The 15038-nt window shown below is 39.1% G+C and overlaps 1 protein-coding gene across 1 annotated transcript in view; it reads left to right on the top strand.

The window, feature by feature from the left end:
* The window catches only part of kif5ab (kinesin family member 5A, b), a 62586-nt gene that overhangs the window by 15719 nt on the left and 31829 nt on the right, over positions 1-15038 (top strand). The window contains exons 2-9 of the mRNA XM_034139174.1: positions 7588-7675; positions 9601-9674; positions 9976-10080; positions 10478-10526; positions 12189-12244; positions 12951-13038; positions 13280-13404; positions 14920-15024. Coding sequence (XP_033995065.1) covers positions 7588-7675; positions 9601-9674; positions 9976-10080; positions 10478-10526; positions 12189-12244; positions 12951-13038; positions 13280-13404; positions 14920-15024 — 690 coding nt within the window. The remainder of the gene's footprint in view (positions 1-7587; positions 7676-9600; positions 9675-9975; positions 10081-10477; positions 10527-12188; positions 12245-12950; positions 13039-13279; positions 13405-14919; positions 15025-15038) is intronic.

The following is a 15038-nucleotide window of genomic DNA, read 5'->3' as shown; positions in this document are numbered from 1 at the left end:
ATTTCCTGACAAGTGACCTTTTTGTTGCGGTGTGTGTGTGTTATACCGGTTGTCTGTCAGAAGCCAAGGTGGATGTAGCATGCGGTAATTGAGCCTCTAGTGCAGCCAAACTTCTCAGGGAGAATGTGGTGGAACATGGTGAGATTAACCCAGTGTGTGACTTGACATCAGAGAGTGCTTGTCGCCATCCAGTTACATGCCAAATGTCTATCGATCCCATGAAAACGACTGTGTAGTTTAAACCATCTCAATCGTCTCTCTTTAGGCCAGAAAATGCCCTGTGCAGTTTTGTGTAATCTTGATGCCTTACAAAAAAGCAACCTTTATGTATTCATTCTATATCCTACATCCATCTAAGTACCAAACAGTCTTTCTTGCCTTTTCTTTTAATAGTTAAATAATATGCAATCAAAATAACAGTTAAAAGCACATAACATAACCTAAATATTCCTTAATGTCCAGCCTAATAGCTGCTAACATTAGACACATGCTGCTATAATATCATTAATGTTTCTCACTGAGACGCCTTGCTTTGTCGTTTAGCTTCATCGCAAGGCATTGTTTGTTTACAGACATGTGCATTATTTCAATGTGTCTGTACAGCATGTGTCTGTTAAAAGACCCATGCATGGAACCCAGACGTCTAAAGCCAAGCCCTCTGGTAAGAGAGGAGCATCTTTGGTCCCAGAGGTATTAAACCCTGTGTACCAGAAGACCTCCATTTAAATTCAACAGCTGCTGCTGGAACAGCTTTCTTTCACTGCCTCTTGTTAACTCCTTTTCTTCTCTTCAGTCAATTGCCTCTCTTGTTTGTGTATGTTCTTCAACGTCACTCCTCAGTTGTTTTTGATCGTGATTGTATTTCACACTCTTTGTCTCTCATGTAGTTGCTGCTTTTAAGGCTTATTTATCCTACTTATTATTATTCCTTCTCAGTGATTATTTTCCCCTTGTATTTGTTTTGTTCAGCAAAGTCTTGTTTTTAGGCTTTTCTTTGCCGACGGCCATTGATTCTCACAGATTCTGTTGATTTATCGGAGTTTTTAATTCTCTCTTTCTCTCTCTCTCTCTCTCTCTCTCTCTCTCTCTCTCTCTCTCTCTCTCTCTCTCTCTCTCTCTCTCTCTCTCTCTCTCTCTCTCTCTCTTGATCTCTCCCTCTGCCTGCAAACCGCCGCCTCTTTGTCTTCTGGCAGACAGCAGCAGATTGCAACTGGACAGGGCATGTGGGTGTTTGACATCGCACACAAAGCTGTGGGCCATGTACAATGTCTGCATGTAGGAGCATAATTTGATATATCGTTTGCACATATACACACACGCACACACACATACACATACACATACACACACACACACACACCTTGCTGCTTCCCATTCCAGCTTTATCAGCTGCATGCACAAAATGGAAAAGACATCTGTTAAATTACACACAGAGGTTTCTATGAATGTCCAATAGATAGATGCAGATAGAGAGCTCTCACAATGTTTTGTACATTTATGATATCATATTTATGCAGCACAGGTGCAGATTAGTGATTTAACAGAGGAGTCAGTGAAACAAATGATTTTTGTATCCAGCTTATGTAACCAACTCATTTGATTCACCCCAATGCAGACCACATCATGATTTCTCCCTCACTACCCCCCTCTCTCTCTGGTGTGGTTTGCATGTGCGTACTGTGTAGCGTTGCTTGGCTCAGTGGGTACATATTCAGCGCTAATCAGCTCTGATGGGGAGCTTGTTTGTACCTGCAGCTGTAAATACAGCACTTGAAAATAATAGCTGAGCAGTTCTGCTTATTAGGAAATGGAGGAGAATAATAGCTAAACTTGAAGCTTGGATTCTGCCACCACTCTCTTTCACAGACAAAATATTTTAAGCAAAGCTAGCTCTATAAAGTCAGAGTTTATTGTGGAAAAGATCTCATTCATGTCTGACACGCGTTAATGCTGCCTCATTTTCGACTACAGCTCTTGGGAGTGACACAAATTGCATTTAAATAGGTTGAGCAGAAGCACCGTGTGGCATGAAAAAAGCAACTCAACTACTCTCACTTTATCATCTTAATGTAATGGTTTCAAAATATTTTCTTAAGCTGGGAAATGATCACAAGGTTGAGTTATTTAAATAGTGACTAACTGATGGAGCAGCAGGCTACCAGGCTGCATGTTAAACCATGGCAACACTAAAAGGCAAGGCAAGGCAAGGCAAGTTTATTTATATAGCACCTTTCAACACAAGGTAATTCAAAGTGCTTTACAAAAATGGAAGACATTTTAAAAATGGCATTTAAAATCAGTCATTAAAAAGGAAAGATAATAAAATAAACATTAAAAGAAAAAATACATGGATAAAAGTTAAAAGTTACAGTGCAGTTTAAGATGTGAATAGTTCAATTAAAAGCAGCGGCAAAAAGAAAAGTCTTCAGCCTGGATTTAAAAGTAGTAAGAGTTGCAGCGGACCTGCAGGTTTCTGGGAGTTTGTTCCAGATATTCGGAGCATAATAACTGAATGCTGCTTTACCATGTTTAGTTCTGACTCTGGGGACAGAAAGCTGACCAGTCCCTGAAGACCTGAGGGTTCTGGATGGTTCATAATTTAGCAGTAGGTCAGACATGTATTTTGGGCCTAAACCATTCAAAGCTTTATAAACCAGCAACAATATTTTGAAATCTATTCTTTGACACACAGGAAGCCAGTGTAAAGACTTCAGAACAGGAGTGATGTGATCCACTTTCTTAGTGTTAGTGAGGACTCGAGCAGCGGCGTTCTGAATTAGCTGCAGCTTTCTAATAGATTTTTTAGTGAGGCCTGTAAAGACACCATTGCAGTAGTCGAGTCTACTGAAGATAAAAGCATGGACAAGTTTTTCCAAATCCTGCTGTGACATTAGTCCTTTAATCCTAGATATGTTCTTTAGGTGATAGTAGGCTGATTTAGTAACTGTTTTAATGTGACTGTTGAAACTCAGGTCAGAGTCCATGACTACACCTAGATTTCTGGCTTTATCTGTTGTTTTGAACATTGCAGACTGAAGCTCAGCGCTAACTTTTATACGTTCTGCCTTGGCTCCAAAAACCATTACCTCAGTTTTATCTTTGTTTAATTGGAGAAAGTTCTGACACATCCAGTCATTGATTTGTTCAATGCACTTACTCAGTGTTTGAATTGGAGCATAATCTCCTGGTGAAATTGTTACGTAAATTTGTGTGTCATCCGCATAGCTATGGTAACTTATTTTGTTCTTTTTCATTATCTGAGCCAGTGGTAGCATGTAGATGTTAAAGAGAAGAGGCCCCAAGATGGAGCCTTGAGGTACCCCACATGTCATATTTGTCAACTCAGATGTGTATTTACCTATAGAAATAAAGTTTTTTCTGTCCTTTAAGTAGGACTCAAACCAATTTAGAACTGTTGCCGAAAGTCCCACCCAGTTTTCTAGTCGGTCTAGTAATATGTTGTGGTCAACAGTGTCAAATGCAGCACTGAGATCTAATAATACTAACACTGAAGTTCTGCCACTGTCTGTGTTTAAGTGGATGTCATTGAAGACCTTTACAAGAGCAGTCTCAGTGCTGTGGTTTGGACGAAATCCTGACTGGAACACATCCAAACAGTTATTTAAATGCAAGAAGTTACTCAACTGTTGAAATACTACTTTTTCAATGATTTTACCTAGAAATGGCAGGTTTGATATTGGCCTGTAATTGTTCATTACTGAGGCATCTAGATTATTCTTTTTTAAGAGCGGTTTAATGACTGCAGTTTTCAGGGCCTCTGGAAAAATACCTGAGTGAAGAGATGTGTTTACTATATGAAGTAGATCTGAGGCCATGCAAGGAAAAACATCTTTGAAAAATCCTGTTGGAATAATATCAAGGCAGCAGGAGGAGGATTTCAGAAGTTGAATAATGTCCTCTAAGTTTTTACCATTAATCTGATGGAATTGTGTCATGGTGTTTGAATTGATATTAGGTGGACATAGGGACAAAACATTTGCTGTACCTGATGTAGAGGCACTGACTGCTTGTCTAATTTTCTGAATTTTGTCAGTGAAGAAGGAGGCAAAATCATTGCACGCCCTGGTGGATAGAAATTCAGAGGCTACTGACACTGGGGGGTTAGTTAGTCTGTCGACGGTAGCAAACAAGGCACGTGCGTTGTTTTTGTTTTTGGTAATGATGTCAGAGAAGAAAGACTGTCATGCCTTTTTCAATTCCAAATTATAAAGGCCAAGTCTCTCTTTATAGATTTCAAAGTGAACCTGGAGATTTGTTTTTCGCCACCTACGTTCAGCTTTTCGACACTCTCTTTTTTCTGTTCTCACGGTCATGGCCTTTCTCCATGGAGATATTTTCTTGCTAATCACTTCCTTTACCTTAGTTGGAGCAATGGTATCTATAACATTTTTAATTTTTGAATTAAAATGATCTACTAGCTCATTTACTGAGATGTTAGCAGGGGCAAGTGTGGATGAGAAATTATGAGTAAACATTTCCCTAGTATTTTCAGTTAAATATCGCTTAAAAGGGATTATGACTTTCGGTCCATAACGGTAGCCTGCCTATATCCACTTCTCATATATTTAAACAGATGAAATGCATATAACATGACTATTTACATGCACACTAATATTCCACTAACATTTCAGATTTGATATCATGGGTCATATTGCATATTCAGAAATAGGCCTTATTCCGAACGTAACATTTTCCGACTAAGATATGTGATAACAATGTTGTTCTTGTTTAAGGAGCCTTATTTAGAACATTTCAACATGTAAACAGTGCATTCTGAATAATTGACCGAATGGGGTTTTCACTCCAGTTGACACACAGCCATTTGCCTGTTTACGGCCAACGTTTGCATGCCTGGGTGGAGCACAAAAAAGTAACATTTTGTTCGTAAAAATGTTTAATCAAAATGTGTTATTCTTGTGTTATTCTTCTGTCCCACAGCCTGACTTACTAGTCAACAAATCATTGTTACTCCCTTAGTTGTGTTGTTACTGCTGTAAAATATTGACTTGACTATTTTCATTATTTATCATCACCTCCCATTATTGATTTTTGATCATATACTGTAAACGATAAACACTTTACTGCCACATATTAGTCGCTTATAGTGCAAAGCCTTGTACATAAATCTAAGGATACATGCACAATGTTAAAATGGCATGTAGAAAACCAACATAATATATATGTGCTTGTGAAATAAGAAAGCAACAGAGTGAATTGTGATTTACACCACAAAAGAGCCAATTCTTAAAAGCCAAAGAATGCATTATTTAAGCCACTTAGATTTGTGTGCGCTGGGATTTTGTGTCAAGCTTGTTGTTGAATGTGTCATTTAAAAGGCTCAGAAGCAGCGGGGCAATAGCCTATGTAATACTTTGAGGTGCGGGGGATTATTGATGTATTTTATCCCAGACTGCTGGTTCAGACATAATCACAGTTTTTAAAGCACCCACCCGAGTTGTATGGCTTTTATGCAAGGGGAAGAACAACTTTATTTTTGTCGTAGTATATTAAAAAAGCATAGAATGCATTTGCATGGGAGTTTGAGAGTGTATTAAAACCAGTCAAAAATGCTTATTATTCAATGCATGTTGAAACGGGTCTCAATTTCATTCTCTTTTCAAAACGGTTTTAATGCCTGCCTTTCTCCCTATGATATCAATACATTTCCATATTTAAACCATAGAAGCAATAACAATGTGTTCCCTTGTAGGGACATTATCCCCTCTTGCCTTGAACAGGAGCATGAATAGAACAAGACTCATGGAGCTTATATGGATTTAATGACGTGCTTATGTAACATGGCGCTCCCACTTCCTGCTCCCTATACAACCCTCCCGACAATAAGGAAAGAACAGCCTATACTAGCGATGGTTTACGGCCAAAGTAAATCCTGGCCATTAAACAGTACATCCAGATTACATAAGAGACCTTTGCAGATCTCTCAAAGGGTACGTCATCTTCTGCCTGACACAGCCTTTCTGCAGGCTTGAAGGAAAGTTCAGACGCCTTACTAACGTATGTATATATATATATATATATATATATACAGTATATGGTCAAGAACAAAGATGAGTTCCATGTCTGGTTACATTAGATTGCCTACACAACATTTATTTAATCTGCTTCCATGGTGATTTTGACCCATAATGCCTTAGTTACACGTTAGATCCTCAAATAAAGCGTTGCATAGACAGCTCTTGATTTTAACCAAACATTATTTTAAGGTTGTATAAATGTATCAGATTAAAAGTATTTTTTAATTAATCATGTGAATTTAAAAAAACAGTATATAACATAAACATCTATATTTAACATTTCCATGAAACATGTTTTGAAGACTGTTTCATAAATAAGAAAAAGAAAAGACACAATACAAATATTTGTCCTCATCAAAGTCAGCATACCTTACATACAGTAAGTATAGTTTGTTCGTCATGCGACCAATGCATCACAAAGAGCATACTATAATAAAACCTGAGTGAAAAATAGCTGTGAAGGAAAGATAGCCTTCTACTGTGTTTCTTCTTCTCTCAGTGGATGTATGCAGGTTTGTGGGTGGTCTAGGCTGTTTTGTACAATTGCACACACTGCTAGAGGAACATTGTATACTCTATATGCATCCCTATACCCACCACACACACAAACTGCTGTCAGGCATGTTTTAATAACAAGACTAGACTGCCTTCAGTTTCTATCTTTTTCACATACTGTGTTACCTCATATGTGGTGTCTGTAAAATATGGAAAGTGGCTTTTCAGTGGAATAATGCTTGTTGGATAATTAACTGGCTGAATGGCGACCCATGTCTGTGTCAGTGGGAAATTGGCAGTGTGACTTGTAGCTGATGGACGTCTGATTGGCTGTCTTGTTTCTCACTAACAGGCTGCTTTTCCGTCTGGTTAACTGACCCACTGATTCAGTATAAAAAAACCTCTTTATAATATATATTTTTTTACTGTTTTAAGTACAGTCTTTCTTCCATGCCATTACTGCTTTCAGGTCATCTACTTTCTTCTGCTCTCTCTGGATTTGCACTCCCCTGCTCTACTCCTCCACTACATCTCTCCTCTCCACTCCATCACTTTACTCTCCAAGTCCTTGAACGCTGCCTCTAATGGCTTCACCTCACATGTGATCTCTTTCTCTGCCTCTCTTGGGGTTGCACAGCCTTTTGCCTAAGGCTTAACAGTGCACTCATGCAAAGCATCCTCTGCAGTAGCGCAGAATGTACACAAATAAAATCAGAGACAAACACAGGAAGCATCAAAGGAGACATACTGGCCTCATACTGTGATATATTATGCACTGCTATTCAGGACAGATGGACTCAGCGTCCATAAAGCATGTTTATGAATTAAATATGGATGTAGCACTTTACAGTGGCAATATGGCTTTACATGTTTTAATGATAAACATTATGTGTGAAGTCTCTCTCACATTCCCTGCTCTGCTTCACAAACTTCCAAGGAAGGGAGTCACAGGGGATGATGAAGTGTTGACACACATCAGAATCTCCAATCTGTCTGTGTTGTGGTGTGGCTGACTGTGTGTGTTTGTACTTCACAGGGGAAGTCATACGTGTTTGACCAGGTGTTTCCTACGAACACCACCCAGATACAGGTCTACAACACATGCGCCAAGCAGATTGTCAAAGGTGAGTTAAGTAAACTGTGTGCCTTTTCTTTTCATCCGAGACGTGTGAGTGACATAAAAGCTGAGGGAGAGAGTCAATACTCTTTCAATCTCAATATCCTTCGGTTCACCTTTACGGCTTTGTCAGTTTTCTATACACTGACTGAATGCATTCGAAGCTACTTAAAAGCAGAGAGAAAACCAATTTCCATAACATGATGCGACCACACGACTTTCAGGTGTGAGCATCAACATGCACACATTAACAAGATGCATACTAATCAAAGCAAAGCGGGACTGGTGTATCCGAAGGCCCCTAGATCAAACGAAGCCAGAGGAGAATCGAATCTTCTTTCCTTCGCCCCTCCCTCTGTCTGCCTCTCCCCCCTGTTAAGGTCTCATTTTTAGGCCAACATCAAAGAGAGTGTGAAACTTCACTAGCCCTTCTGTAGATGGAGCATGGAGCAAAGAGATTGATTTGCTAGGAAAGATTACTTAGACCGAGGAAGGACGGTATAACACGGTGGGATGAATCGCAGGGCAGGGTTGGAAAAATCCAAGGTGAGGGATTTGGCAAAATAAAGCAATGAGATCTGAAGTAAGATTTGAAATCTGTCGGGGGATAAGGGTTAAACAGCGAGGCCAGAGACATTTTTATATTGACTTTTTTTGTCCTTTTTGGTCTTTCTTGTCAGTTTCTCTACATTTTGCTGCATCTTTTTAATGCTTTTTCATCTTTCTCTTACATTTATGCACTCTTTCACCTCCCTCTCTTCTTTTTCTGTGTTTCTCTTTGTGGTGGTCTCTGCTGTTAAGCGATCTCATCTCCGTCTGTCTTTATTTCCAGACAGATTCTTTATTCTTTGTTCTATTGTGTGTCATGCAGTTTTTCGGTCCCACCATGACCAGTGCGTAGGAAGACACGTTGCTCAGCTGCGAGCTGCACGAGTAAAGGAATCACAGGAGAGGAGGAGAAAGAGAGGGGAGCCTCATTGTTTCAAATCAGAGCCTAAGAGATTTGTGGTCAGCTTACCTGAGGCACCTGGCCTTTTGGGGCGACATTTTCTTTCTTTATCACTGTTTGACCTTTACCACAAGGGTTTATTAGCTCAAATGTTGAGGTGTTGTTTCACTTTGGCTTCCATCATGGAGGGAGAATAACATCTTGGTTGGTACTATACTAGGTGCCTCGTGGAGAATTAAACGTTGCAGGTATGATGTTGTTGTTTATTGAGGTCGTTCAGCAACAAACCGAACCTAAATGCTGCGTACACCTCTCAGTGCACACAGTCTTTATGTGGCTCAGTCTGACCTGTCTTTGGGGGCCAAACATATTTGTCTAGGTGCTTATCTAATCCAACTGTCTTATGCTTTACATACCTGGCTCTCTAAAATGTGTAATTTTGTTAGATTTATTTTTGTTTGGCACTCTTACTACCAATAATCTTTTCCACTGTAGGCATGGTATGATGTGAAAATGTTACGTCACGATTTTCCTTGACAAAATAACTTTGACTTGCATGAAATGATCCTGATAATCAGAAGTTTAAAACTCTTAAAATGGCAATAATATATCATAACATTGCTTTACCTTACATTTTGTAAGGAAACAGGCAATTATATTTGTCTGTATAACAGACACACATCATTATTTTCGAGCAGTCTTTAATGAGGTTATCACACTGTACATAATGAGGTCTCTGCATTGGCAAAGGTTACATAAATAAAACATAGCAACATTGTGTGAGTTTCTTAATCAGGCTCTATTTTTCACTTCTTTACCATAATATCGAGCTAGACAGCTTTTTTAAAGTTACTCATGTGAGGATGTTCAAGATTATCCCAATTATGTAAATTCATCACAACTACTTTGCACCATCCCTTATTTCTAAAATGTTGTTCTTCTTTTTTTAACATGTTTTTGTGTGTGATCTTTTCTCACTATAGATGTTTTGGGTGGATACAATGGGACTATATTTGCCTATGGGCAGACGTCCTCTGGAAAAACACACACCATGGAGGTACAGTATCACTAAATTATTCAAAAGGCATACACACATTTGCATTTTATATTCTCCCATGCTCTCCTCTGACAGTACATCTCCCTCCATAACTGTCACAGCTCACTATCTCTCTTTCCCAGCCTTTGGTGGGAACTAACCTCCTTTACAACTCCCTCTGGGCAATAACCCTGTTCTTTTTAAAGTCAAAGCGTCTCTGCTCTTCTTTATTTTACTTTTCTCTTCACTGTATTCATCCCAGTGTCTGCATTTATCCTTCTTTTTACTCACATATACTTTTATCGTCTCTTTCTTCTCGTAGGGGAACCTTCATGATCCCCAGGGAATGGGAATCATCCCCCGGATCGCAGAGGACATTTTTGAACATATATTTGCTATGGATGAGAACCTAGAATTTCACATAAAGGTTGGTGTGAATTTCCAGGTGTGTGCACGTTTTTGTTCATGCGTAGTTTTGCACACTTGTCTCCCAGGGATGAACTATTTTACTCTGTGATACCTTCCTAGGGAATACAGCCTGTGCCTCTGAGGTAATCCTCACATGGATTGGCTGAGTGGAAACCGCCACGCATCAATAAATCATGACGTATAAACCTTGACAACTACATGTGTTGTGCTGTTTCCCCTTTATGCAACAGTCTGAGGATAATACAGCTGAACCCACTGGAACACAGATTACTGCAACATCATTTTGAATATTTTCACAATGTTCCTCCCTCACTTCCTTTCTCTGAGAATCACTTTTTTCTGTTCCTCCTCTTTATTCCATAGATTACCTGCTTAATGTTTTTGCTTTGTTTTAGGTCTCCTATTTCGAGATCTATATGGATAAGATACGAGACCTGCTGGATGGTGTGTTCATGCATCAAACACTTCCTAGTGAAAACACATCACACATTTGTTAACACTGTACAGTTCCCTTGCGATACACAGTGGGAAATGTAAACATGTAAGCCACACCTAGGTGCATAATAATAATATTTTCATTAAGGGTGTAATGTCTTTGGGGGAGTGGGGGACATTTCACTTTTGAAATCATGTTTTTCCACTTTCTATCTTGCTGCCAAAATCCTAATGAGAAAAGAGAGGAGAGAAAAAACCGCCATGCTGCCAGTGTTTGACTGTAGAGGTTACATCCTGTCTGACCTGCCTTATTAATGGAGGGAGTGTGGGCCCTCAGCCTGAGAGGAACACTTTAGACAAAACTCAGGCCTGATAATAGTGCCTAAAACTTATCTGCATGCATAGCGACACAAACCAAGGACATTTGTTCACAGATACTGCAACATTGTCCAAAAAATAAGCTATCATTGATCATTAATCACAAGAAAGGGAGCTAAGCTTGGAGCGTTCGACAACAACAAAAAATAGGTTAACTGCAGTAACACATAACATACTGAGTCTATATCATTATGAATGTATTGTGTTATGGGTGTGTGTTTAAAGAAAACAGTAGTTTGACATTTTATGAAATATAGTTATTCAATTTATTTTGGAAAGTAAAATGATTTTTGATGCCGCTGTCATATATTATTTTAAATATAACCAGGCAGGCAGCAGGTGATTAGCTTGCTTTTTTAATAAATAAAAAATAAGCTCTCATTGACCATTAATCAGAACAAAGGGAGCTAAGCTTGGAGCGTTCGACTCAAAAAAAGCAAATAGGTTACAGTAACACATAACAAACTGAGTCTATATCATTGTGAATTTATTATGGAAAGCACATTTTCTTTAATGTATCCCTGCTTTTTCTTATGCTTCTTTGCTTCAAATAATAGAAACAGGGTGGGGGGGTTTAGTTATTACACACGAAAGCAGCACAAGATTGAAGTTCATAGTCCTATCACGAGGTGTAACCAGTGTGAAATGATGGAGAGGCCTGGACAGGGAGCTGTAGGCAGCATCCTTGTGATTAGATCTTTAATCGAGCCAGAGACAGTGGCAAAAGCCGCCATTTGTATGCGGGGAAGCTCACAGTAGCTGAGGAACATGTACAGCTATGAACATCAAAACAGAAGAAAACAAGTGAGATGAAGCGAGGCAGCACAGAGAACAACACCCTGTGGAGGTTTTCCGAAGAGGAAAAAGTGGCTGTAGTGCGATAAAACACAATGACACGGACACTCACAAGCACACAGTCTCCAGGGGAAAAACGGTCTCCAAAATCAAGGGAAAGTTAAAAAATCAACTACATTATATGACTTTTAAATGTAAGATGATTCATGCAGACACTCAGGCAATAAATAGTATTATTTTCATTTTGTTAGCTGACATTAGCAGAGTCATCTTCTTAACCTCTCAACGACTTTGGCAGAAAAGTTCAGTTCCATAAATATCGTTCATAGATGGAGTGACATGTTTTTTCCCCGCAGCATTAGCACAGTCTGACTCACTAAGGGAACATAGTCAGGTCGAATTAAAACACATTCACATGCAGATGCTTATTTGCTCTCACACGTACACACGCAGATAATGCTTTGGGTAACACAATGACCTCTTTTTCTTAAATCCTAGTGACCAAAACCAACTTGTCGGTGCATGAAGACAAACACAGAGTTCCTTACGTGAAGGTGAGTCATCAGCCGTTTGACATGATTCAGTTTGAGTTTTCTCCTTTTACTGTGTATTAGTAACTGAGTTTGTGTTATGGGTGTATGTTTAAAGGAAACAGTAGTTTGACACTTTCGGAAATACAGTTATTCACCTTCTGTTGGAAAGTCAAATGATTTTTGATACTGCTTTCATATATTCTTGTTAAATATAACCAAGAAGGCAGCGGCCGATTAGCTTGCTTTAGCTTAAGGGTTTTGTCAAGATTATCCAACCAGCACTTTTAAAGATAATTTAACATATTATATCTTGGATTTGTTTAATCTATGCAAACTCATGTTGAAATTAGGTAATGACTTGAGACAATTCTTGGTCTAGTAACTCCCTTTCACTAGTTTCCATGGTTGCATCTGTTTAATTCCATAATTCCACATTTTTGATTTTGTGTGTATAAAACAAACAAATATAATATGCTGGTAGGTTGGATTTGTTAAAAATTACCTCAGTCTCCATAAAGCAAATGTGCGCATTTCCCCAAATGACAAAACAGTGCTATACATTTCAAGGTTATAGATTTGAAGTAAAGTTAATGTCAAACCATTTTCATGTTCGAGAAATGTTGGATTTCATTAGCAGATGCAGTATTTCTGTTGGTACATGTGCTGTATGAGTGGATGGTTATTTTTATGGCACATATAAATGTTTGCACGTCTTCTTTTCACTAAGGGCTGCACGGAGCGCTTTGTGACGAGTCCCGAGGAAGTGATGGATGTGATAGATGAAGGGAAGGCTAGCCGTCACGTTGCTGTCACCAGTGAGTCACGCTGTTGATCTTCTTTATGTCCTGACACTCACTCTGTCAGACGTTTTGTGTGAGATTTATTTTTCACAGTGAAAGTATGAAAACCTCAAGGTGCAAAGGTGAGAAAAGCATGATGAGGTGCAAAAGGAACATCTACGTAGCTTAACAACTCTGTCGATGGGAAGTGATGAATTGAATGACGTTCAATATAAAGAGTTTGATTTAAAGCCTCTCCTTCCTTTTGACTCTTTAGACATGAATGAGCACAGTTCCCGCAGCCACAGCATCTTCCTGATAAACATCAAACAAGAAAACGTGGAGACAGAGCAGAAGCTGTGTGGGAAGCTGTACCTGGTCGACCTCGCTGGGAGTGAGAAGGTAGGACAAATCGGGATTCTTTTCTGAAACATTAAAAGTAGGGCTTATCACGGCAAAAATGTCTCAACATTCACCGTCAGCAGGATTTTTGCAGCACTGGGACCAGATGCCTTTTCTCACAAAACTTGTTTTTCAGACATCAAAGAGTCAGATAAACAATGCAGTAAAGCTCTGAACTTTAAAGCATTTTAAAGCACTCACTTTATAGCACTGCACTTTGTTTTTATTGAAGTCTACACTAAAAAGAATCTGCCTGAGAGGGTTTAGTCCGTCGCTGATGCAATATCAGGGTTAGTGTGTGTTCATTTTAAGCAATGCAATCAGTTTCGCTGATGGAGACAAAAACCTTTTTCTTCTTTGAAATGATAAACTCTGCTTTTATTGGTTCAGAAAAGCTTTAAAGGAGGTTTTTCGGCCGAGACAGAAGTCAAATTTAGAGGAGCGACCAACAACTAAGTGTCTGCTTGTTCCAAGGCCTTTTAGATGAAATCACTGCACCATCCATAAATCCATTTATCTCCATGACATTCTCTTAAAAACGGACTAAAACCATTTAAAGACAGGGCAGAACATGACCCTTGACACCTAGCTGTAGTCTACTGTTGATACATGTAGTTTTAATTGATGCAAGAACTGGGTGCACTTCTGGATCTGGATAGATGCTGACGGCAGCTGTTTGGAGTTAATAAGTGCTGATGCTGCATCTGTAAGTTGTTTTGGTCGTCCCTGGAGGTGAAGGAGGAAATGGTTGAGCTCCAATAACTTCTAAGACTCAAACAAAATATTATTGACTGAACAGGAAGCTGGTGCATGCTTCACAGAAGGCTAACATAGCATATACTTTGCTCTCTTCTATAATTAAGCTCCTCAGTATCTCGCCATAAATAATTGTATCCCATGACGATTATAACACGGCGTGACTTTCCTATTTCAGTATTTTTGGCATAAACCTTCTAAAAGCTTCTCATGCTATTTTAACAATTTACAATACAATGGGTGAATGCTTCCTTTTACAGGTCTTTCATTTCCATCCTTCTGTTTTCCCCAAAAAGAAAAATGTAATTTAAATGACTTAATATCGGGAACATGGATAAAGGTTTTGAGACAGTTGTTCAAGTTTACTTGGGTGTGTATGCTTGCGTAACATTTCACATTTGTGCATGCTCAGCTGAACTGCTGTGCATTGATTAAAGGCATCCTTTGGTTCAGCTGGCAATTCATCATAATTGATTAACTGGTGGTTTAGCTGATCACTGTCTGCTTTTCCCTGTAATTTGTACTTAATTGCATTTCCCCTTAAACAAGTACCAGATTTTCCCTGCAATAACTTCTAATGACAAAGTTATTTCCTGGAAACTTGCGGAGTCTGTTTTTTATTCCAGGAAATTAAAAGTGACTGCAAGACTTTGGAAATAAAACATTACATACAAATAAACGTGGTTTTCCCATTGACATTTGTATGCTGATTAAGTACTTACTTACCTAACTCCTCCTGTGTGTGTGTATCTGTGTCAGGTCAGTAAGACAGGTGCAGAGGGAGCAGTGCTCGATGAGGCCAAGAACATCAACAGGTCTCTGTCGGCGCTGGGGAACGTCATCTCAGCCTTGGCCGAGGGAACGGTACAGTGGAGACA

The sequence above is a fragment of the Trematomus bernacchii genome, unplaced genomic scaffold (genome assembly GCF_902827165.1).
Source record: "Trematomus bernacchii unplaced genomic scaffold, fTreBer1.1, whole genome shotgun sequence".
Classification (NCBI taxonomy): Eukaryota; Metazoa; Chordata; class Actinopteri; order Perciformes; family Nototheniidae; genus Trematomus; species Trematomus bernacchii.
This window is presented reverse-complemented; position numbering and strand designations above follow the sequence as displayed.